Source organism: Pelophylax lessonae, assembly GCF_965119305.1.
Source record: "Pelophylax lessonae genome assembly, chromosome: 8".
In the NCBI taxonomy this organism is placed as follows: Eukaryota; Metazoa; Chordata; class Amphibia; order Anura; family Ranidae; genus Pelophylax; species Pelophylax lessonae.
The window spans coordinates 279,160,711-279,187,248 of NC_138775.1; the positions used below are offsets into that span (position 1 = coordinate 279,160,711).

Here is a 26,538-nt window from a genome sequence, read left to right on the forward strand (position 1 = left end):
TGGTCGGCAAGTGGTTAAGGAGGGGTGGCTCCCTCCAGGTATACCTGCTCCTAATCTATCCATTATTATGAATGTGCTCCAACTTTGGGGACTCTCAAAATTATAGAGTTAGGACTGCAGTACATTGGGGTGCCATGACATGGCCATTGCAGCTTACGCATATATTTGCAAATGTGTGCAAACTAAAACCCTTGGTTTTAAGGTGAACTTTTAGGACAACGCCCTTGCATGTGGTCCTTGTTGCAAATGCAAGTTATCGGTTGGGGTTGTTGCCATTTGCTTGTATCTTATTGGTAGCCACTGCTGCTCAGGGCTGACATGCAAAAGATTTGCAAAACATTGCATTCTGTTTTTATGTAGATTTTACACAGCATTCCAACTTTTTTGGAATTGGGGCTGTAGGTTGAGCAGTAAACGTTACCACAAAAAGTTACATTCGTACATTGTACAGACAAGATCCTATGTATAGCTGGGACAGTAGGGAACAAATCTTGTGTATTTTTGTAATGAGCAGAGAAAAAAAATGTATAAAAAAAAAAAGTTTCTTAGTATTTAGCACTTACATGTACCCGCAGAGGAGGCTGTGATAGGCTGTCAGAGGGGGGTAATCCAGACCCCAGTAGAGCAGGTCGTTGTCGGTTGAGTTGAAGTACCTGTGTAAAAGACAAACACAAAGAATTTCAGAATATCTCGGAAATTACGAGCCAGCCAGGCAGAGCACTAAAAAAGCACTTTAGGCAGTTCAGGTAAGAAAAGGTATGATTCTCCATTATTTGGTAAAGCTGAATTCCAGAAAAGGTAAAAATGCTCCCTTGCAGTTGGGCTTCGCAATTTATTCAGAACAACAAGCCATCAGCCACAATGGATGGTGGTACAGGAAACAGTGAATGAATGATGCGGCCATGCGGGGTGTGCTGTGAATGAACAATGTGGTCGTGCGCAGTGTGCTGTGAATGAATGATGTGGCCAGGTGGGGGTGTAGTGTGAATGAATGATGCAGCAGTGTGGGCGTGCTGTTAAAAATGGTGCCGTTGTGTGGGGTGTGCTGTGAATGATGGTTGCGGCCATGCGGGGTGTGCTGTGATCGAATGATGCGGCCGTGCAGGGTGTGCTGTGATCGAATGATGCGGCCGTGCAGGGTGTGCTGTGAATGAATGATGTGGCTGTGTGCGGTGTGCTGTGAATGAATGAAGCGGCCTGGTGGGGGGTGTTGTGTGAATAAATGATGTAGCCGCTCAGGCGTAATGTGAATAAATGGTGCCGCCGTGCTGTGAATGATTGTTGCGTCTGTGGGGGTGTGCTGTAAATGACTGAAGCGGCCAGGTGGGGGTGTGCTGTGAATGAATGATGCGGCTGTTCCGTGAAAAAATGATGTGGCCATGCGAGGTGTGCTGTGAATGAATGATGCGTCCCTGCGGGTGTGCTGTGAATGAATGATGCAGCCGTGCAGGGTGTGCTGTGAATGAATGGTGCAGCCATGCGGGGTATGCTGTGAATAAATGGTGCGGCCATGCGGGGTGTGCTGTGAATAAATGATGCGGCCATGCTGTGAATGAATGATGCGGCCGTGCTGTGAATGAATGATGCGGCCGTGCTGTGAATGAATGATGCGGCCGTGCTGTGAATGAATGATGCGGCCGTGCTGTGAATGAATGATGCGGCCGTGCTGTGAATGAATGATGCGGCCGTGCTGTGAATGAATGATGCGGCCGTGCTGTGAATGAATGATGCGGCCATGCGCAGCGTGCTGTGAATAAATGGTGCGGCCGTGCGGGGTGTGCTGTGAATGAATGGTGCGGCCATGTGGGGTGTGCTGTGAATGAATGGTGTGGGTGTGCGGTGAGTGAATGATGCGGTCATGCGGTGAATGAATGATGCGGCCATGTGGTGAATGAATGATGCGGCCATGCTGGGTATACAGGGTGTGCCGTGAATGAATGATGGAATCGTGCGGGGTGTGCCGTGAATGAATGATGGAATCGTGCAGGGTGTGCCGTGAATGAATGATGCGGCCGTGCGGGTTGTGCTGTGAATAAATGATGCGGCCATGCTGGGTATACCATGAATGAATGATGCGGCCGTGCGGGGTGCGCTGTGAATGAAGGATGCGGTCATGCGGGGTGAGCCATGAATGAATGATGCGGTCGTGCGGGGTGCGCCGTGAATAAAGGATACGGCTGTCCAGGTTGTGCAGAGTGTGCTGTGAATGAATGATGAGTCTGTGTGGGGTGTGATGTGAACATATTATGCGGCCGTGCCCTGAATGAATGATGTGCCCGTGCAAAGTGTGCAGTAAATGAATGATGAGGCCGTGTGGGGTGTGCTGTGAATAAATGAGGTCGTGCGGGGTGTGCGGTGAATGAATAATGCGGTCGTGAGGAGTGTGCCGTGAATTAATGATGCAGTTGTGCGGGGTGTGCTGTGAATGAATGATGCGGTCATTCGCTGTTTTCAAATTGTGACAGTGGGTGCAGGGAGAAGAGGGGGAGAGGCTAAAGATGCTAGAACGTGTTACATGCTCCACCTAAAAACGGATGGAACATCCAAAGGTGGACTTAGCCTTTAAAGGCTTGTTTATGTTTACGGGTCAAGTATAGGTGCATGTATGTATATTGCATGTTGCATGGACATTCCAAGACATATGTGACATGAATGAATGTCCATGCAACATGCAATATGTGGGTAGAACGACAAGACCGCTGCATGTAAGAATACAAGAACACATTGGCAACATTAAGAAGGGCTTCGAGAAACACGGTGTCTCAAGACACTTCAAAGAGGTTCATGATAAAAATCCGAATCTCATGACATTTTATGGAATTGACAGAATTAAAGATCACTGGAGAGGCAATAACAAGAGTCCAAGTCTCACAGAACGAAACTAAATGGATCTTCCTTTTAAATACCCTCCATCCCGAAGGCCTCAACATTGACATAGATTTAAATTGCTTTATTAGTAACCTATGAATTTTAGAATATCCAATAATTTTATAATATTCACTTTTTAATTATACATTCCTCACTGAAATTTTAATATTTTAACTACTTGCCGACCGCCGCAAGTACATATACTGCGGCGGTCAGCCCCTCCTGAGCAAAGTGATGTACCGGTACGTCACTCGCCCATGAGCCAAAGGGGGTGAGCGTGCGCCGCCTGAAGGCGCGCTCCCGCCCCCGCTCATTCCCTGCCATCCCTGCACGAGTGACCGGCGGCTCTGATGTCCGCCAGCCACTCGCGATCTCCCGCTGGAGAGGGAGAAAGGCAGACGGCTGATGTAAACAAAGCCGCCTGTCATTCTCCCTGGTGTAACAGCAGAGACTATACAATCCTGCTATGTAGGATCGTATGTCTCTGTGGTTACATCACAAGCCACGCCCCTTGACAGTTAGAATCACGCCCCTAGGGACACACTTAACCCCTTGATCACTAATAAAGTTAACCCCTTCCCTGCCAATGTCATTTTTACAGTAACAGTGCATATTTATAGCACTGATTACTGTAGTAATGTCACTGGTACCTCCAAAAGTGTCAAAAATGTCAGTCAGGGGTCCGATCTATCTGCCGCAGTCCCGCAAAAAAAAAAAAAAAATCGCAGATCGCCACCATTACTAGTTAAAAAAAAAAAAAAAACAATAAAAATGACATAAATCTTTCCCGTAGTTAGTAAACGCAATAACTTTTGCGCAAACCAATCAAAATACGCTTATTGCGATTTTTTTTTTTTTACCAAAAATATGTAGCAGAAAACAAATTGGCCTAAAATGTTAAAAAAAAATTGATTTTTACATTTTTTTTTGAGAATTTCATATAAAAAATGTGAAAAATATTGTTATTTTTTCAAAATTGTTGCTCTTTTTTTGTTTATAGCGCAAAAAGTAAAAATCGCAGAGGTGATCAAATACCACCAAAAGAAAGTTCTATTTGTGGGAAAAAAAGGGCATCAATTTCATTTGGGTACAGCGTCGCACGACCGCGCAATTGTCTGTTAAAGTCACGCAGTGCCGAATCGCAAAATAGGGCCTGGTCTTTGAGCAGCCAAATCCTCCGGGGCTTAAGTGGTTAACATTTACATATAGTGCCCCCTAAAACCTACTGAAAGGCAGCGCCATTTACCTCACCAAAACCCTTTTTTTTTTTTACAGCCCCATTAGAAGTCACTAATTACCACTATTAATAGCATTAAAAAAAAAATGACATTATTTTCTGTACAGGCCTCCTATAAGTAAGGGAGCGGCTACAATTTACTGTAGGAAGGTCTCACTTTGTGGCTATCCCAGGACTCTATGAAGGGGTGTAGAAAACACACATTTCGGCATTTTGCTCATCCAGAATGAAATGTTTTTATTGTCTAAATTATTCGGTATACAAATGTACAAACCATTGTTGGACTGGAAGGTTAAGTGTGACTTCTTGCCAGTGTCTTTGGGCTTCATAGTCTCCAAACATTGGCGGTTTCCTGGCTCCTGTAATAAAAAGCAATAATCTGATCAGTGTAATCAATGTAAAATAGAAGCGCTCATCAATCTACTGGAATGAAGTAAAGGGTACGTTAGCCTGGCACACACATTGAGAAAATCGGACGAATGATCGTCCGTTCTTTTTTTTTGCATGCTAGTCTCCGTATGGAAGAAGCACATTCTAGCACATTCTAGCACATTAAGAAATAGTTACCTTGGAACGAAGCCCTCCAGGGAGGAGCTGTCACCGCTCACAGAGTTTCCATCTTCCCCCGGTCTTCTTTCCGGGTTTGTGGGCTCCAGGAGCTTAATTGTGAGCCGCGATGCCGTCACTGCCATGGCACAGCGCTCTGAAGGAACGGCAAGGGTATGCAAATGCATTAGTGACCTCACCGACTGCCAAAAGAGGCAGAATTATGCCCCAACATTGGTGTCAGTGGGAGGAATAGTGCCCCATCTTTGGTGTCAGTGGGAGGAATAGTGCCCCATCATTGGTGTCAGTGGGAGGCATAGTGCCCCATCATTGGTGTCAGTGGGAGGCATAGTGTCCCATCATTGGTGTCAGTGGGAGGAATAGTGCCCCATCATTGGTGTCAGTGGGAGGAATATTACTCCATCTTTGGTGTCAGTGGAAGGAACAGTGCCCCATCATTGGTGTCATTGGGAGGAATTGTGCCCCATCATTGGTGTCAGTGGGAGGAATAGTGCCCCATCATTGGTGTCAGTGGAAGGAATAGTGCCCCATCATTGGTGTCAGTGGGAGGAATAGTGCCCCATCTTTGGTGTCAGTGGGAGGCATAGTGCCCCATCATTGGTGTCAGTGGGAGGCATAGTGCCCCATCATTGGTGTCAGTGGGAGGCATAGTGTCCCATCATTGGTGTCAGTGGGAGGAATAGTGCCCCATCTTTGGTGTCAGTGGGAGGAATAGTGCCCCATCATTGGTGTCAGTGGGAGGCATAGTGCCCCATCATTGGTGTCAGTGGGAGGCATAGTGTCCCATCATTGGTGTCAGTGGGAGGAATAGTGCCCCATCATTGGTGTCAGTGGGAGGAATATTACTCCATCTTTGGTGTCAGTGGAAGGAACTGTGCCCCATCATTGGTGTCATTGGGAGGAATTGTGCCCCATCATTGGTGTCAGTGGGAGGAATAGTGCCCCATCATTGGTGTCAGTGGAAGGAATAGTGCCCCATCATTGGTGTCAGTGGGAGGCATAGTGCCCCATCATTGGTGTCAGTGGGAGGAATAGTGCCCCATCATTGGTGTCAGTGGGAGGCATAGTGCCCCATCATTGGTGTCAGTGGGAGGAATAGTGTCCCATCATTGGTGTCAGTGGGAGGAATAGTGCCCCATCTTTGGTGTCAGTGGAAGGAACAGTGCCCCATCTTTGGTGTCATTGGGAGGAATTGTGTCCCATCATTGGTGTCAGTGGGAGGAATAGTGCCCCATCTTTGGTGTCAGTGGAAGGAATAGTGCCCCATCATTGGTGTCAGTGGGATGAATAGTGTCCCATCATTGGTGTCAGTGGGAGGCATAGTGCCCCATCATTGGTGTCAGTGGGAGGCATAGTGCCCCATCATTGGTGTCAGTGGGAGGCATAGTGCCCCATCATTGGTGTCAGTGGAAGGAATTATGCCCCACCATTGGTGTCAGTGGAAGGAATTATGCCCCATCCTTGGTGTCAGTGGAAGGAATAGTGCCCCATCATTGGTGTCAGTGGGAGGAATAGTGCCCCATCATTGGTGTCAGTGGGAGGAATAGTGCCCCATCATTGGTGTCAGTGGGAGGAATAGTGCCCCATCATTGGTGTCAGTGGGAGGAATACTGCCCCATCTTTGGTGTCAGTGGGAGGAATACTGCCCCATCATTGGTATCAGTGTATGGAATAGTGCCCCATTGTTGGTGTCAGTGGATGGAATAATGCCCCCTCGTTGGTGTCAGTGGGAGGAATTATACCCCCTCATTTAGGACAGTGGAAGGAATTATGCCCTATTGTTGGTGTCAGGGGAAGGAATAGTGCCCCATTGTTGGTGTCAGTGGGAGGAATTATGCCCCATTGTTGGTGTCAGTGGGAGGAATTATGCCCCATTGTTGGTGTCAGTGGAAGGAAATATGCGCCATCATTGGTGTCAGTGGAAGGAATTATACCCCATCATTTAGGTCAGTGGGAGGAATTATGCCCTATTGTAGGTGTCAGTGGATGGCATAGTGCCCCATTGTTGGTGTCAGTGGATGGCATAGTGCCCCATTGTTGGTGTCAGTGGATGGCATAGTGCCCCATTGTTGGTGTCAGTGGATGGCATAGTGCCCCATTGTTGGTGTCAGTGGATGGCATAGTGCCCCATTGTTGGTGTCAGTGGATGGCATAGTGCCCCATTGTTGGTGTCAGTGGATGGCATAGTGCCCCATTGTTGGTGTCAGTGGATGGCATAGTGCCCCATTGTTGGTGTCAGTGGATGGCATAGTGCCCCATTGTTGGTGTCAGTGGATGGCATAGTGCCCCATTGTTGGTGTCAGTGGATGGCATAGTGCCCCATTGTTGGTGTCAGTGGATGGCATAGTGCCCCATTGTTGGTGTCAGTGGATGGCATAGTGCCCCATTGTTGGTGTCAGTGGATGGCATAGTGCCCCATTGTTGGTGTCAGTGGATGGCATAGTGCCCCATTGTTGGTGTCAGTGGATGGCATAGTGCCCCATTGTTGGTGTCAGTGGATGGCATAGTGCCCCATTGTTGGTGTCAGTGGATGGCATAGTGCCCCATTGTTGGTGTCAGTGGATGGCATAGTGCCCCATTGTTGGTGTCAGTGGATGGCATAGTGCCCCATTGTTGGTGTCAGTGGAAGGAATAGTGCCCCATTGTTGGTGTCAGTGGAAGGAATAGTGCCCCATTGTTGGTGTCAGTGGAAGGAATAGTGCCCCATTGTTGGTGTCAGTGGCAGGAATAATTCCTCAAGGGCTGGATAAAGGCAAGCAAAGGGCCGCAGTTTGGTGACCATTTTTTTTTTTTTCTAAGCCCGTGGTGTGTGAACACACTCGAACTAACACCCGGTGCATAAAAAAAGTGCACACACGCAAACGTGAGACACACAAAAAGTGCCCTGGCGTACACATGGCCCTCCTCCGAAAAGGAAAGGCCCTAACCCTGATCCCCCGGGGCGCAAGACTCCTGACAGGGCCTGAGATACTCACTTGGTCCTGCCTGGCCGAAACCAGGCAGACCCCGTTCTCTGGGAGGACTGCCGAAACAGCCCACCCCAAGTACTAGGTGGGGCTCCCCCGAAGGGAGACCCCATGAGAGAGGGCGAACTAAGCCAGAAGGCCATATCCACCCCCTCCCAAGACTTTCAGGGCAGGCCCGAGGACCCACGCCGTACTAATCGTGCAGTGACAACCAAAAAAAAAGGACAAACGTGAACACACACACAAAGAGTGGGGAAGGGGAAGTGGAGAAGAGCAGGTTGTGTCAAGGTGCAAGACCTTGACAGGCCCCTCGGCCAGGAATAAAAAATTCCCAAAAGGCCCGTCCCAAGAAGCAGGTGCGAAAAAAGTGTGTATGTGGTGCAGTGACCAAGGTGGCAAAAACTCAAAGGTGAACTGTGCCTCACCAGTGAAAATTACGGCACCCCTGGGCTGCCACCCCAGGGGCATGTACACCACGGGCTTTGTTCGGTCCCGGCAGACTAGTGCAGCCTATCCCTACCCGCAGACATCGGAACGTGAACAGCTTAAGGAGAGCCTACCTTCAACTGGGGTCAAGCCTTTTGCATTGCCAGATTCAACCCAGGAGGAAAGGCCCTCCCATCACCATCCCTCAGCCAATTACATCCAGGAGCAGTACTAACCGGCCTCCAGGACAGATCGGCTTTCTTGCTCCCTTCAAACTGGTAAGAACAGCTTAACCCATTCAAATCAGAAGGCGGTGGACCCCACATGCTTTCCTGGGCACGACCTACAATCCATACCCCAGTGACGTCCAGGCGCTCCGGATTTTGGTCATGCCGGTACTAGCTAAAGTCCATACCAACTGATAAGAACAGATACTACACTTGATCTTAGCCAAAAGGCCGAGAAGCAGTTTGGTGATCTCTGAGCTAGATAATGCTGGGCATCCTCCAGCCAGGAAATGAGGAGGGTTCTATCGCAGGGGCGTAACTACAGGGGTTGCAGGGGTTGCGATTGCTACCGGGCCCCATGCTCCAGGGGGCCCAGTAGCAAACCAGTGGGTGAACTTCCAGGATTGCAAAAGTCACACTTGCGACCGGGCCCTGGCATTGCACCACTGTGGGGAGGCCCCAAGATTGCAGGAAGGGGGCCCACTGCAGAACTTGTGAAAGGATCCTGCTGCGGGACCGTAATAAAAGGCCATGCAACGAGAGTAAAGAGCCCCAGGATTAGTGGGAAGAGCCCTGGGCTTGAAGGGAAGGGCCCCGGCCAGGGATCTGGGGGGCCCTTCATGGTTTCTTGCATCGGGGCCCTGAAGGCTCTAGTTACGCCTCTGTTCTATCGGACTTGCTGCACTTTCTAATGCACATTATGAGAAGCTCACAGTGTGCGGTGAAATCAGAGTAAACCATTTCAGTCCAGGAGAGGAGCCGGTACAACTGTGCAATGCAGAAGGGAAGGCCGGAGGTCACATGAGCACATGCATCTATTTTTTCCTCTAGAGTGTCCCTCGTTCCCTGGGTGGGCAGGACAGGCGGCACACCGCGGGTGCACAATGCACTTTTCCATCCTGTAACTGGAGGAATTTTTCCCCTAGAGGTAAATTTACTGCTGGTATCCCATTCAGGCAGTGAGAGTGTAACCTTCCCACGGCTCCCATGCTCCCCCCAGAGCACAGAGGGGATGTGGAATGGTGCCGGCTGTATGGGGAGGACAGTAAATCATTTATTTGGGGAGCCTGTGACACGGCAGAATGTCCTCTCTGTACAGGAGGCAATGCCAGGCCCCGGCCTGCACCTGTTCACTGCGCCTCTGACCACTAACCAAAACACCACTAATATGATTAACCTCCCCGTCCTTTGTCTTTTTATAAACCCAGCCGTAAGCCCCCAGAATAAACATTCGTAGAGTGGTGGCATCTGCGACACGCCGTTACCCACAATCCCCTGGGGGCTCCATTCTGTATGAGAGTGCCAGTTTGATGTCATGAGAAAAAGACATACATAACTGTCCTATAAGGATCCTCACCCAGTCATAGCTTATACAATGCCTATAAAGTATTCACCTCAATACTGACATGTTTCACCCCCATCCTGGCCAGTCCATCAGCTTTCAACACTGATACTTTGAGTGATAATTTCTCCTTCATGCAACACTGTACCCAAACTAAAGCAGAATTAAACCGAAAACCAGAAATGTAATATATTGCAGCTTACCAATTAGAGCCGGTTCACACTGGGGCGACCTGGTCGCCTGACAGGTCGCCGTAGGTCGCCTCCCATACAGAAGCTATGGACCCGTTCTACTAGGAGCGACACAAGTCGCTCCGACTTAGAAAAAAGGTCCGGAGCTTCTTTGGGGCGACCTCGGAGGGACCTGCATTGACTTCAATGTTATGAAGTCCGTGCCGGCCGATCCGAGGTTGTGGTGCGAGCAGCGCGCCGCGACCTATGAGGTCGCCCCGGCAAGTCGGATCGTCCCAGTGTGAACGGGGCCTTAATAAATGTGGCGGCTGCATTAGTTTTATTTTCTTAGGCTCCATTCACATATAGGCGTTTCGGATCGTGGGCAGAATTGCCGCAATCCTGAACCATCGCAAGTCGCGGGACGCCCGAGTGATTCCCGTGCCTTGCAATGGCACCCCCAAACGCGGCACGATTTTGCCACGATCGTCGCCCGACAAAATCGCGGTAAAATCACGCAAACAGAATCGCGGGACGCCTCACGCTAAGAGCCTCACGCATATGTGATGACAGACATTGCATGCGATTTGGAGCGCGCTGTGAATTTAGCCGTACAGATTGTATGGCTGACTTTGCATCGCATTCGGACCCAAAATCGCACAGCATCCTTTTTTGCGTCCGCACAAGAATCGGATCACATGGGTGTTCACACCTATGCATTCCAATTCATGTCCAAACTGACAGTTGGCACTGCGATATGCAAACTGATCTGGAGGGGTGTCGTTAACTTTGTATTGACACCCCCAGCGATTCGCATATGGCAGTGTAAACCGCCTGCGAGTCGGATGCGATTCCTGCTTTGCATATGTGTGAACTGGGACTAATAATTACAGTGATACAAAAAAAAATAAAAATAATTACAGTGATACCTCACATGTGTGGTTTGGGCACCATTCACATATGCGGGTGCGACCTACGTATGCATTTGCTTCTGCGTGTGAGTACAAGGGGACAGGGGGCGCTCTAAAAAATAAGAAACAAGGGGGAATTTCTGCGCTAAAAAATGATAAAAATTCAATTACCATTCAATAAAAATTACTGATTGAAAGAAAAAAAATGATAAAAAAATGGTGTGAGAAAATAGAAAACACCAAGCTGCTGACACTAGACCAACAGACAGCGATCCAAAATACATAAGAGTAAGGCTCGGTTCACACTGCCGCGACCTCTAAGTCGCCTTATAAGGGGCGACTTCTAGCGCGACTTCAGTGCGACTTGTGAAATGTTTCTTAGAATTATTAATACAGCAGTGTGGCGGCTTCTCTACACCTTGCCTTTTTTTTTTGCTGGCATTTATCGGGCATTTTTTGGGCGTCTTTGGAGGCAGGCATGTCTTTTTTGGATTTAGTATCTGGGGGGGTCCAAAAAGTGTCCCTGTGAAGTTTCAGCTCTGTAGCATGTCCAGAACCCCCCAAAAAATATCATTTTTCTTATAATTATTAATACAGCAGTCATGCCTGCCTCCAAAGACGCCCAAAAAAATGCCAGCAAAAAAAAATGCAAGGTGTAGAGAAGCCACCACACTGCTGTATTAATAATTATAAGAAAAATGATATTTTTTTCTGGTTCTGGACATGCTACAGAGCTGAAACTTCACAGGGACACTTTTTAGACCCCCCAGACACTAAATCCAAAAAAAGTCATGCCTGCCTCCAAAAATGCCCGATAAATGCCTGCAAGAAAAACGGCCAGGTGGAGAGAAGCCCTATTCATGTGCTCATAAAAATTTTAAGAAAAATTATCTTTTTTTCTTGTTCAGGACCATTTTAATGGAAAGTCGGATCACAAGTCGCTTCAATTAAGATAAGGAGGCGACTCCCATTGAAGTCTATGGGACAGTTGGATCACAAGTCGCCTCAAAGTAGTACAGGACCCTTTTCTAAAGTCGGAGCGACTTCAGTAGCGGCAATTAAGACGGCACTGATTGATTAACATTGCTTTTGTTATGTCAAGCGACTTGGGGCGACTTGAGGGCACACAAGTCGCCTCACAAGTCGCGCTAGTGTGAATGGGCTCTAGAAGATAGTGTAGCGCTAAAACATTAAGGTTGCATTCACATGTCAGCGTATGGATCGCGGGCAAAAAAAAAAATCGCGGGACACATTACGCCCAAAAAAGTACAAGAGCTTCTTTGGAGCGTAATGCGTCCCGAGATTTTTTTTGCGCGATGTTACCGCGATTCGCCAGGTGGAAATCGCGGCAACGTCGCTCAGCGTTTTGGGTGCTGTTGCAAATCATGGGCAACGTACAGGCGTCCCGCGATTTGCAATGATTTCCGGATCGCGGGCGGAATCGCGGCGATTCTGCCCGCGATCCATACGCTGACATGTGAATGCAGCCTTAGGCCCCGTTCACATAGGGGCGACGCTACTTCGCACCGCGACCTCCGAGGTCGCGGTGCGAGCAGCGCGCCGCGACCTCGGAGCGGCCGCCATGGACTTCATAACATTGAAGTCTATAGGCAGTCGCCTCCTGGTCGCCCCAAAGAAGCTCCGGACCCTTTTTCTAAGTCGGAGCGACTTGTGTCGCTCCTATTAGAACGGGTCCGCAGCTTCCCTATGGGAGACGACCTGCGGCGACCTGTGAGGCGACCAGGTCGCCTCACAGGTCGCCCCAGTGTGAACCGGCACTGAAAGTTCAAGAAAAAGTCCAAAAAAAGTGCACAAAAAGTCCCAAATAAATGTGAATTTATATCCAGGGAGGAAAACTTTTTTCCAAAGCTCCTCTTGTGACAACCACAGGGAAGTGTAGGCAGGGGACACCACTGTGCAATACTAATGGGAGGCAGCTTACCAGAACGGCATGGCCAATCAAATTAATGGAGAGAGTCCAGAGAAGTGCAACTAAACTGATTAGGGGATTGGAGGATCTTAATTATGAAGAGCGTCTGCAATCGCTTGATTTATTCTCCCTGGAGAAGAGACGCCTGAGAGGGGACATGATAGCAATTTATAAATACCTCAATGGTGATCTCAGCATAGAAAAAAAGCTATTCAGTCGAAGGGATTGCATGAGGACAAGAGGGCATACCATGCGATTAGAGGAGAAGCGTTTTAACCTCAGGCAACGTGGGGGGTTCTTTACTGTTAGGGCTACAAGATTGTGGAATTCTCTACCACAAGAGGTGGTTTCTGCGGGAAGTATGGTGGCTTTCAAAAGACTCTTAGACTTGCATCTCAAGGATCAGAACATTCAGGGCTATGTGAGATGATTACAGCCACACACACCTACACAGGTTGAACTGGATGGACTATTGTCTTTATTCAACCTCACCTACTATGTAACTATGTAAGTATATAGGTAAACAGATGGGCTCCAAAATCACCAAGAACAGCACCTGGGAGTTCCGGTCTCCATGGTATGTCCAAATGGCCAGATAGATGCAGATATGTATGGAAGATATACAACAAACGACCATAGCGTAATCCCATAAAACTAATCCAAGCAGGTTTATTAAAAGGCTACTCACAATATTGCAGAAACAGACAAGCACATCAACATATATGGGCTGAAGATCCGATAGCGGCGTCCTGCGTCTTCACAACAGAAAGAGAAGTACAAGCTGGCACGGAAGGGGGCATGTGGATGTTGCGCCTGGTGCCGCCGACGCGTTTCGTCATAAATAGACGTCGTCTGAGCGTGACAGGTCCTCTTTACAGAGAGATGTGGGGTCTAAGTCCCCACATCTCTCCCCTATGCTGAAAAAAATAAATCAATCTCAGGCCTTCCAGCAAAAAAAAAAAAAAAAATGGCAGTGTTTACATCTTCCGACGCCTGAAATGACGTCACTTCCGGCCTCCGAGGGTCATAGAAATGGCCGGGAATTATCTGGTCCACAGCCACCTCTATGGCAAGCTGCCGATTGCACGGGAGAGACCAGAGAAGCACCAGAGCGGGAAGGAAGGGGGGGGGGGTACGACATCCTCTCTCGTTGCCTGTAAAAGCAATCAAGCAGCTACGCAGCTGCTAGGATGGCTTTTACATGTGAGGGAATCGCCAGCTGAAAAAAATGCTATCCAGATGAAGTCTGTAGCCGCACCCATCATTCAGATCTCTCTACTCAAAGTCCAGGACGTCATATGACACCCACCTAAGGAGTAGTGGTTAAGCCCTGGTTCACACTGAATGTGGCACTGCTTTATCCACTGATCAGCGCAACTTCATGCACAGATGTCAATGCAAGTCGCACATGAAATCGCAAAAAAAATGCGGCAGGAACCTTTTTCGGTGCAAATCGGAGTTGCACTGATTTGAACTGTTCCATAGCTGGCAATAGGGTGCCTATTGAGCTGTCAAGTCACACTGGTGTGACCCGGGGAGAAGGCTCGGTTCACACTGCTGCAACCCCATTGTCGTGCAATATCCAGTTCAACTTTCATGCGACTTTCAGCTCTGGTTCACACTGCTGCAACTTCTTATGTGACTTGCGATACAAAGTCACACGAAAAGTCAAAACACATTCATTTTAATGGGTGCTGACTCAAGTCGCAGCGATAAAAAAAAAAAAAAATAGTTCCTGCACTACTTTTCTGCATCTTCCTTGCAACAGAAGTGCCATTGACTTCAATGTTAAGATCATAAAAGCTGCAAGGAAGTTGTTTCTTTGTCTTATCTTTCAGACTTTGGCTGCGACTTCAGAGGGTTTTGTAAGTTCAATAATGTGTCTGTATTATTATGATTGGTCAAAGCAAAAATCGCAAAACATCAAAGTTGCAAGCAAATTGCAATGCAAAGCTGAATGACTTTGGGGTTGCAGCAGTGTGAACCAAGCCTCATGCGACATTAGAGTTCATGGGGCTCAAGTAGTGCAGGAGCCGGACTAGAGTCGCAACAAACAACTGCATTTGAAATAAATGTGCTTTGACTTGTTTTGTGACTTTATGGCCCCTTTCACACTTATGCGACTTAAAAATCGTGTGATTTTACTGCGAAACTTGAAGCAATGCCTATGTCTATGGACCTCAAAACACATTAAAATCAGCCCAAAGTAGTGCAGGGAGTACTTTGAAGTCGTTGCAACTTGAAGTCATACAGATATGAAAGCTACTCAATGGCAATCATGGAGTTCAACTTGTCATGCGACTTTGCAGTCCCAAGTCGCACAAGTGTGAAAGGGGCCTATGCGTCGCAAATCGCGCAGTGTGAACTGGGGCTTAGATACACAAACTGATTGAAGCCAAACTCCAGCTCACACTTTATAATCAGTTACAGCAATACAGTTTTGTTCCGATTCACACATATGTGATGTCAGGCATCGCATGTGATTCGCACCGCACTGCTCTGCAAATCACATGCGATGTCTGTGCGATGCAAATTCAGCCATACAGATTATATGGCTGAATTTGCACCAAAGTAACACAGGACCCTTTTTTTGGTCCGCACCAGAATCGGATCGCATTGGGTGTTCACATCTATGCGATCTGATTCCTGTCCAAACTGTCAATTCGCACTGCGATATGCGAACTGATCTGGAGGTGTCGTTAAACTTTGTATTGACGCCCCCAGCGATTTGCATTTGGCAGTGTGACCTGCTTGCAAGTTGAATGTGATGAGGGAACCCGCAGTGGATTTGCAGGGTTCCCGTATCGCATATGTGTGAACCAGCACTGAGAGAAAGGTTTTAGTGCCGGTTCAAACATATGCGATGCGGGAACCCTGCAAATCCACTGCGGGTTCCCTCATCACATTCAACTAGCAAGCAGGTCACACTGCCACATGCGAATCGCTGGGGGCGTCAATACAAAGTTAAAGCGGAGTTCCAGCCATTTACTCACCTGTCCAACGGTCCAGCGATGCGGCCGCCGGAAGCCTCGATCCTCTCCCTCGGCGCCGGCATCACTGCTGTGGGCACCCGGCTGTTACAGTTTGCGGCTTCACAGCCGGGTACCCACTGCGCATGCGCGAGTCGCGCTGCGCGCCGTGATTGGCCGGCAATCTTCTGGGACCTCTGACGTGTCCCAGAAGATTGCAGGGAGGGAGGGAGAGAGGAGAACTTCCGTTCAGGGCGCCGCGGCGCTCCGAGCGGAAGTGGGAGCGGGTACCTCTCAAAACTAGGTACCCGCTCCCCCCCCCAAAAAAAATGACATGCCAAATGTGGCATGTCGGGGGGTCACTTTTGGGTGGAACTCCGCTTTAATTTTATTGGAGAGGGAGGGGTTAATGTATGCCTGGTGCTTACTGACGTGTGTGGGGGGAGGTGACTGAGTGACACAGGGACAGATCGGATGTCCAGCTATGCTGAACCCTGCAATCTGACCCTGTCTGTCACTTAGGAGATCCGCCTGCTCTGTTTACACAAGCGGGCGGATCTCCACACTAGATCCCCGACGATCGGGGAAGAGCGGCGGTGATTACCGCCGCTCCTCCCCTGGCCCGACTCCCGCTGTGACTAAATACAGCGGGAGCGAGCCTCCGGCGGCGCACGAGCGCCGCCCAGAAGGGGAGGAGTCCAGTGATGTAGGTCTACATCGCTGGACGGAATCGAGCCACTTTGCCGCAGTACAGTCCCAGTGACTGGTCGGCAAGTGGGTAAAGACCAGGCCATATTTTGTGATTCGGCACTGCATTATTTTAACTAGAAATTGCGCGGTCGTGCGACGCTGTACCCAAAAAAAAAAAAAATTGATGTCCTTTTTTTTCCAACAAACAGAGCTTTCTTTTGGTGGTATTTGATCACCTCTGCGTTTGTTTAGATTTTGCGCTATAAACAAAACAATAGCAACAATTCTGAAAAAATATATATATTTTTTTTATACTTTCTGCTATAAAACATTCCCAATAAAAAAAATTAAAAAAATCAATTTTTTTTTAACAGTTTAGGCCAATTTGTATTCTGCTACATATTTTTGGTATAAAAAATCCCAAAAAGCGTATAATAATTGGTTTGCGCAAAAGTTATAGCGTTTGCAAACTATGGGATAGATTTTTGGACTTTATATTTTTTTTTGTTTGGTTTTTATTAGTAATGGCGGCGCTCTGCGGTTTTTAGCGGGACTGCGACATTCCGGCGGACAGATCGGACCCCTGACTGACAATTTGGACACTTTTTGGGGACCAGTGACATTACTACATTAATCAGTGCTAAACAGTATGCACCCTAACTGTATAAATGACACTGGCAGGGAAGGGGTTAATACTGGGGGTGATCAAGGGGTTAAGCGTGAGCCTAAATTGTGCTTACTAACTGTGGTGGGGGGGGGGGGAGCTCTGTGAAAGACAAACAGACAGCTTAGCGGAGACACATGATCTCTCTGTGTCTGTGTGACAGAAGAGCCGCCTGCTTTGTTTACATAGACAGGTGGCTCTCCTGTCAGTTTCCCCGAAGAATCGTGGGAGGCCGGCGTCGATTGGTCTGACTCCCGCTTTGTCTAATCACAGCGGGAGCGCGGCTTCGGCGGCGAGACCGCGTGCACATAATCACGTGATTATGCGCAGCCGAGCCGCCCTGCCGCAGTTATTCTGCGTGGGGCAGTCGGCAAGTGGTTAATACCGATTTAATTTTTTATCAATTTTGAGACAGATAAAGCTTTATTTTAGGCCACTTTCACACTTGTGCGATTTGGGACTGCAAAAATCACATGACAAGTCGTACCCCATGATTTACAATGAGTACCGTTCATATCTGTGTGACTTCAAGTCGCAGCAACTTCAAAGTAGCCCCATGCACTACTTTGGTGCGACTTTGATGCGATCTGAGGTCCATAGACTCCAAAATCACACCGGCATTGCTTCAAGTCGTATCAAAGCTGCGCAACGCTCAGGTCATACAAGTGTGCAAGGGGATTAGTGGTGCAAATAATAAAGGAAGAATACCGAGTACCAAAAAGAAAAGAAAACCCCAACTTCCCTATCAGAAGAATTACATTTCATTAGGTGTGGTCATTAACCACTTGCCGACTGCCTAACGCCTATCTACGTCGGCAGTCAGCCCCTCACAGGCAAAGTGACGTAGGGCTACGTCACTAGCTTGTGAGGGTCTAGGGAGCGAGTGCGCGCCGCCGGAGGCACGCTCCCGCTCCCGCGTGGTCACGGACTCCCCCGCGCGTGTGACCAGCGGACCCGATGTAAACAAGCCACCTGTCATTCTCCTCGCTGTAAAGACACTGATCACACGGATCTAGTATGTAGATCCGTTGATCAGTGTCCTTACAGCTCAAGCCACAGCCAATCACAGTAGAAAGCACGCCCCTAGGGATACACACAGCCCCTCCCTCCCAAATAAAGTTAACCCCTTCACTACCAGTGTATTTTTACAGTAACAGTGCATATATATAGCACTGATTACTGTAGAAATGTCACTGATAACCCCAAAAGTGTCACAAATGTCAGTCAAGGGTCCGATCTGTCCACCCCAATGTCGCAGTACCGAAAAAAAAAAAACGCAGATCGCCGCCATTACGCGTTAAAAAAAACAACAACAAAAATCTTTCCCTTAGTTAGTAAACGCGATAACTTTTGCGCAAACCAATCAAAATACGCTTTTTGCGGTTTTTTTTTACCAAACATAGGTAGCATAAAACAAATTGGCCGAAAATGTTAAAAAATTTAGATTTTTACATTTTTTTGGGGGAATTTCATATAAAAAAAATGTGAAAAATATTGTTATTTTTGCAAAATTGACGCTCTTTTTTTGTTTATAGCGCGTGATCAAAAAATCGCACAGGTGATCAAATACCACCAAAAGAAAGCTCTGTTTGTGGGAAAAAAAGGACGCCAAATTTGTTTAGGTACAGCGTCGCACGACCGCGCAATTGTCCGTTAAAGTCACGCAGTGCCGAATCACAAAATACCCCCTGGTCAGGAAGGGGGTAAAATCTTCCGGGGCTTAAGTGGTTAATACCCAGCGGGTTTCTTAGTTTTCACTATAGATTTACTTTCTGGTATAAAACATATTAAATAAATATGTCAGGACAGTACAAAGACCCCCAAAAATTATCGCTTTTTGGAAAATAAACACCCCATCGATGTAAATTTTTGGGAAATGATGGAATTGCGGGGGTTAAGGTACTTGCAGCCTTTTACCCTTTTGCTGCCAGAACCGTGTTTTGCATTTTTTTTTTTCCCCACACGTTTAAAAAAAATAATTTTAGCCCTGAAGATTACATAAAAAACCCAAAACATGAAATATGTTCTGAAAGCAGATGCCCTTGATCAGGGGTGTCAAACTCAAATCCATTGCGGGCCGCATTAGCATTATGGTTGTCCTCAAAGGGCCAGTTGCATCTGTAAGGCTAGATAAATTTATGCAGGGCATTATTTTCCTGCCCCACCTCACAGTGCCGAACCACATCGAAAAGGTGCGCATGGCCAAATTGCACAGACAGTGGGAGGATCTCAAAGGCAATAAATACCAGAGCTCAGGGGTGCGCTACATAAACAGTGCAGGGTTCAGGGATGCTCTACGTACAGAGTGCAGAGTTCAGGAGTGTGCTAGGTACAGAGTGCAGAGTTCAGAGGTGCCCTTCACACAGAGTCCAGAGTTTAGGGGTGCCTTAGGTACAGAGTGCAGAGTTCAGGGGTGCGCTAGGTACAGAGTGCAGAGTTCAGGAGTGCCCTTCACACAGAGTCCAGAGTTTAGGGGTGTCCTACACACAGAGCGCAGAGCTCAGGGGTGCACTACGTACAGAGTGCAGAGTCAGGGGTGCGCTACGTACAGAGTGCAGAGTCAGGGGTGCGCTACGTACAGAGTGCAGAGTTCAGGGGTGCGCTACGTACAGAGTGCAGAGTTCAGGGGTGCCCTTCACACAGAGTCCAGAGTTTAGGGGTGTCCTACACAGAGAGCGCAGAGCTCAGGGGTGCACTACGTACAGAGTGCAGAGTTCAGGGGTGCGCTACGTACAGAGTGCAGAGTTCAGGGGTGCGCTACGTACAGAGTGCAGAGTTCAGGGGTGCGCTACGTACAGAGTGCAGAGTTCAGGTGTGCGCTACGTACAGAGTGCAGAGTTCAGGGGTGCGCTACGTACAGAGTGCAGAGTTCAGGGGTGCGCTACGTACAGAGTTCAGAGTTCAGGGGTGCGCTACGTACAGAGTGCAGAGTTCAGGGGTGCGCTACGTACAGAGTTCAGAGTTCAGGGGTGTGCTACGTACAGAGTGCAGAGCTCAGGGGTGCGCTACATACAGAGTGCAGAGTTCAGGGGTGTGCTACATTCAGAGTTCAGGGGTGCGCTACGTACAGAGTGCAGAGTTCAGGGGTGTGCTACGTACAGAGTGCAGAGTTTAGGGGTGCGCTACGTACAGAGTTCAGAGTTCAGGGGTGCGCTACGTACAGAGTGGAGAGTTCAGGGGTGCGCTACGTACAGAGTGCAGAGTTCAGGGGTGCGCTACGTACAGAGTGCAGAGTTCAGGGGTGCGCTACGTACAGAGTGCAGAGTTCAGGGGTGCGCTACGTACAGAGAGCAGAGTTCAGGGGTGCGCTACGTACAGAGTGCAGAGTTCAGGGGTGCGCTACGTACAGAGTTCAGAGTTCAGGGGTGTGCTACGTACAGAGTGCAGAGCTCAGGGGTGCGCTACATACAGAGTGCAGAGTTCAGGGGTGTGCTACATTCAGAGTTCAGGGGTGCGCTACGTACAGAGTGCAGAGTTCAGGGGTGTGCTACGTACAGAGTGCAGAGTTTAGGGGTGCGCTACGTACAGAGTTCAGAGTTCAGGGGTGCGCTACGTACAGAGTGGAGAGTTCAGGGGTGCGCTACGTACAGAGTGCAGAGTTCAGGGGTGCGCTACGTACAGAGTGCAGAGTTTAGGGGTGCGCTACATACAGAGTTCAGGGGTGCGCTACGTACAGAGTTCAGAGTTCAGGGGTGTGCTACGTACAGAGTTCAGAGTTCAGGGGTGTGCTACGTACAGAGTGCAGAGCTCAGGGGTGCGCTACATACAGAGTGCAGAGCTCAGGGGTGTGCTACGTACAGAGTGCAGAGTTTAGGGGTGCGCTACATACAGAGTTCAGGGGTGCGCTATGTACAGAGTGCAGAGTTCAGGGGTGCTCTACATACAGAGTTCAGGGGTGCGCTACGTACAAGAGTGCAGAGTTCAGGGGTGCTCTACATACAGAGTTCAGGGGTGCGCTACGTACAGAGTGCAGAGTTCAGGGGTGCACAATGGGGAACGCTGATCAGTTCCAGTATTTATCGAGTACAAAAAGCCAACATCACAAGGTCATGCCGACGCGTTTCGACTGAGTACAGCCCTCATCGTAGCTGACCCCTATAAATAAGTGTCCACTTGTATATCCATTAATCCCCGCCCACATGGGAGGGGACAGAACTACAACACCGAACACTTGTGTGATCTATGGATACAATTTTGCTTTAAAAACATTCTGCTCCCTAGAAAAGATAAAAACAAAGACTGACTGAAACAATGTAACAAAATCACAAAATAAAATGATTTATCTGAATCAATATTGCAAACATTTTTTTTTGTTGGCTGGATGGACACCTTAACCCTACTGACATCTCCAGGACCCACCAGGGATAAATCCTGAACCATAGGGACTGCACCAGGAGACTACAGATAGAGGACACTGCAAGAGCCAGGCATCCCAGGGAACGATGGGACTTGTAGTACAGGGACATAGGGGAATGATAAGACTTGTAGTACAGGGACATAGGGGAATGATGGGACTTGTAGTACAGGGACATAGGGGAATGATGGGACTTGTAGTACAGGGACATAGGGGAATGATGGGACTTGTAGTACAGGGACATAGGGGAATGATGGGACTTGTAGTACAGGGACATAGGGGAATGATGGGACTTGTAGTACAGGGACATAGGGGAATGATGAGACTTGTAGTACAGGCACATAGGGGAATGATGGGACTTGTAGTACAGGCACATAGGGGAATGATGGGACTTGTAGTACAGGCACATAGGGGAATGATGGGACTTGTAGTACAGGCACATAGGGGAATGATGAGACTTGTAGTACAGGGACATAGGGGAATGATGGGACTTGTAGTACAGGGACATAGGGGAATGATGGGACTTGTAGTACAGGGACATAGGGGAATGATGGGACTTGTAGTACAGGGACACAGGGGAATGATGGGACTTGTAGTACAGGGACATAGGGGAATGATGGGACTTGTAGTACAGGGACATAGGGGAATGATGGGACTTGTAGTACAGGGACATAGGGGAATGATGGGACTTGTAGTACAGGGACATAGGGGAATGATAAGACTTGTAGTACAGGGACATAGGGGAATGATGGGACTTGTAGTACAGGGACATAGGGGAATGATGGGACTTGTAGTACAGGGACATAGGGGAATGATGGGACTTGTAGTACAGGGACATAGGGGAATGATGGGACTTGTAGTACAGGGACATAGGGGAATGATGGGACTTGTAGTACAGGGACATAGGGGAATGATGAGACTTGTAGTACAGGGACATAGGGGAATGATGGGACTTGTAGTACAGGCACATAGGGGAATGATGGGACTTGTAGTACAGGCACATAGGGGAATGATGGGACTTGTAGTACAGGCACATAGGGGAATGATGGGACTTGTAGTACAGGGACATAGGGGAATGATGGGACTTGTAGTACAGGGACATAGGGGAATGATGGGACTTGTAGTACAGGGACATAGGGGAATGATGGGACTTGTAGTACAGGGACATAGGGAAATGATGGGACTTGTAGTACAGGGACATAGGGGAATGATGAGACTTGTAGTACAGGGACACAGGGGAATGATGGGACTTGTAGTCCAGGGACATAGGGGAATGATGGGACTTGTAGTACAGGGACATAGGGGAATGATGGGACTTGTAGTACAGGGACATAGGGGAATGATGGGACTTGTAGTACAGGGAAATAGGGGAATGATGGGACTTGTAGTACAAGGACATAGGGGAACGATGGGACTTGTAGTACAGGGACATACAGGAATTATAGGACTTGTAGTACATGGACATAGGGGAATGATGGGACTTGTAGTACAGGGACATAGGGGAATCCTGGGACTTGTAGTACAGGGACATAGGGGAATGATGGGACTTGTAGTACAGGGACATAGGGGAATGATAGGACTTGTAGTACAGGGACATAGGGGAATGATGAGACTTGTAGTACGGGGACATAGGGGAATGATGGGACTTGTAGTACAGGGACATAGGGGAATGATGGGACTTGTAGTACAGGGACATAGGGGAATGATGGGACTTGTAGTACAGGGACATAGGGGAATGATGGGACTTGTAGTACAGGGACATAGGGGAATGATGGGACTTGTAGTACAGGGACATAGGGGAATGATGGGACTTGTAGTACAGGGACATAGGGGAATGATGGGACTTGTAGTACAGGGACATAGGGGAATGATGGGACTTGTAGTACAGGGACATAGGGGAATGATGGGACTTGTAGTACAGGGACATAGGGGAATGATGGGACTTGTAGTACAGGGACATAGGGGAATGATGGGACTTGTAGTACAGGGACATAGGGGAATGATGGGACTTGTAGTACAGGGACATAGGGGAATGATGAGACTTGTAGTACAGGGACATAGGGGAATGATGGGACTTGTAGTACAGGGACATAGGGGAATGATGGGACTTGTAGTACAGGGACACAGGGGAATGATGGGACTTGTAGTACAGGGACACAGGGGAATGAAAAGACTTGTAGTACAGGGACATAGGGGAATGATGGGACTTGTAGTACAGGGACATAGGGGAATGATGGGACTTGTAGTACAGGGACATAGGGGAATGATGAGACTTGTAGTACAGGGACATAGGGGAATGATGAGACTTGTAGTACAGGGACATAGGGGAATGATGGGACTTGTAGTACAGGGACATAGGGGAATGATAGGACTTGTAGTACAGGGACATAGGGGAATGATGAGACTTGTAGTACGGGGACATAGGGGAATGATGGGACTTGTAGTACAGGGACATAGGGGAATGATGGGACTTGTAGTACAGGGACATAGGGGAATGATGGGACTTGTAGTACAGGGACATAGGGGAATGATGGGACTTGTAGTACAGGGACATAGGGGAATGATGGGACTTGTAGTACAGGGACATAGGGGAATGATGGGACTTGTAGTACAGGGACATAGGGGAATGATGGGACTTGTAGTACAGGGACATAGGGGAATGATGGGACTTGTAGTACAGGGACATAGGGGAATGATGGGACTTGTAGTACAGGGACATAGGGGAATGATGGGACTTGTAGTACAGGGACATAGGGGAATGATGAGACTTGTAGTACAGGGACATAGGGGAATGATGGGACTTGTAGTACAGGGACATAGGGGAATGATGGGACTTGTAGTACAGGGACACAGGGGAATGATGGGACTTGTAGTACAGGGACACAGGGGAATGATAAGACTTGTAGTACAGGGACATAGGGGAATGATGGGACTTGTAGTACAGGGACATAGGGGAATGATGAGACTTGTAGTACAGGCACATAGGGGAATGATGAGACTTGTAGTACAGGGACATAGGGGAATGATAGGACTTGTAGTACAGGGACATAGGGGAATGATGGGACTTGTAGTACAGGGACATAGGGAAATGATGGGACTTGTAGTACAGGGACATAGGGGAATGATAGGACTTGTAGTACAGGGACATAGGGGAATGATGGGACTTGTAGTACAGGGACATAGGGGAATGATGGGACTTGTAGTACAGGGACATAGGGGAATGATGGGACTTGTAGTACAGGGACATAGGGGAATGATGGGACTTGTAGTACAGGGACATAGGGGAATGATGGGACTTGTAGTACAGGGACATAGGGAAATGATGGGACTTGTAGTACAGGGACATAGGGGAATGATGAGACGTGTAGTACAGGGACACAGGGGAATGATGGGACTTGTAGTACAGGGACATAGGGGAATGATGGGACTTGTAGTACAGGGACATAGGGGAATGATGAGACTTGTAGTACAGGGACATAGGGGAATGATGGGACTTGTAGTACAGGGACATAGGGGAATGATGGGACTTGTAGTACAGGGACACAGGGGAATGATGGGACTTGTAGTACAGGGACACAGGGGAATGATAAGACTTGTAGTACAGGGACATAGGGGAATGATGGGACTTGTAGTACAGGGACATAGGGGAATGATGAGACTTGTAGTACAGGGACATAGGGGAATGATGAGACTTGTAGTACAGGGACATAGGGGAATGATAGGACTTGTAGTACAGGGACATAGGGGAATGATGGGACTTGTAGTACAGGGACATAGGGAAATGATGGGACTTGTAGTACAGGGACATAGGGGAATGATAGGACTTGTAGTACAGGGACATAGGGGAATGATGGGACTTGTAGTACAGGGACATAGGGGAATGATGGGACTTGTAGTACAGGGACATAGGGGAATGATGGGACTTGTAGTACAGGGACATAGGGGAATGATGGGACTTGTAGTACAGGGACATAGGGGAATGATGGGACTTGTAGTACAGGGACATAGGGAAATGATGGGACTTGTAGTACAGGGACATAGGGGAATGATGAGACGTGTAGTACAGGGACACAGGGGAATGATGGGACTTGTAGTACAGGGACATAGGGGAATGATGGGACTTGTAGTACAGGGACATACGGGAATTATAGGACTTGTAGTACAGGGACATAGGGGAATGATGGGACTTGTAGTACAGGGACATAGGGGAATGATGAGACTTGTAGTACAGGGACATAGGGGAATGATAGGACTTGTAGTACAGGGACACAGGGGAATGATGGGACTTGTAGTACAGGGACATAGGGGAATGATGGGACTTGTAGTACAGGGACACAGGGGAATGATGGGACTTGTAGTACAGGGACACAGGGGAATGATGGGACTTGTAGTACAGGGACATAGGGGAATGATGGGACTTGTAGTACAGGGACACAGGGGAATGATGGGACTTGTAGTACAGGGACATAGGGGAATGATGGGACTTGTAGTACAGGGACATAGGGGAATGATGGGACTTGTAGTATAGATAAATAGGGGAATGATGGGACTTGTAGTATTACCTGAGTACGGGTACAGGGACACGGCCCAGCGTACAATCAGAGCCAGCAGCACACACACGGCTGTCATAGTCCCTTCCATGCCTGTCTTCCACCTCAGCTCTCCGCTTCCACGTCATCATCCGGCGACTCTACACGTCACCGCCCTACCAGGACGCCGCTCCTGTGTTGCCACGGAAACGGGGGGGGTCTGTTTCTCTAGAACAAGCTCATATGAACGATATACTCTATTTTTTCAGCATAATCTCTAAGAGATGTGTGAAATTAAAAGAGACCGGACGGTTTTTTTTGTTATTATGCCGTGGGGAGGCTTGACCTTATCCAATATGGCGCCCGCCAGCACGAATCCGCTCCGTGCTGGGGTTTTGCCCTCACTAAAAATGGCGCTTTGGCAGAGGGAAACTCTGTAGTGGAGCTGGGCACTGGCTTTATTGTTAGGCCTCATGCACACTGGACGTTTTTACAGCTGCTGTTAGCAGCGTCAGACGTTTTTTTTTGCAGCTGCAGAACGCCCATCCATGTTATTCTATGGCCTCATGCACACATAGAGCTTTTAGGAGCTCCAAGTGGCATAGGCGTTTTACAGCTCCAAAAAAAACCCAGGAACTGTGGGTTCAGGAGCTCCAGCGTCAAGCTGCAAAAAACGTCTGACGCTGCT

At 48.4% G+C, this 26,538-nt stretch overlaps 1 protein-coding gene across 1 annotated transcript in view; it reads right to left on the reverse strand.

The window, feature by feature from the left end:
• The window catches only part of ALG6 (ALG6 alpha-1,3-glucosyltransferase), a gene marked incomplete at its 3' end in the record, with an annotated part of 89,767 nt that extends 63,788 nt beyond the window's left edge, over nucleotides 1–25,979 (reverse strand). Inside the window, exons 1-3 of the mRNA XM_082265661.1 lie at nucleotides 25,884–25,979; nucleotides 4,380–4,464; nucleotides 564–653 (exon numbers count right to left, since the gene is read on the reverse strand). Of these exons, the coding sequence (XP_082121787.1) occupies nucleotides 564–653; nucleotides 4,380–4,464; nucleotides 25,884–25,962 (254 nt within the window). The 5' untranslated portion in view covers nucleotides 25,963–25,979. The remainder of the gene's footprint in view (nucleotides 1–563; nucleotides 654–4,379; nucleotides 4,465–25,883) is intronic.
• Between the last annotated feature and the right edge of the window lie 559 nt (nucleotides 25,980–26,538).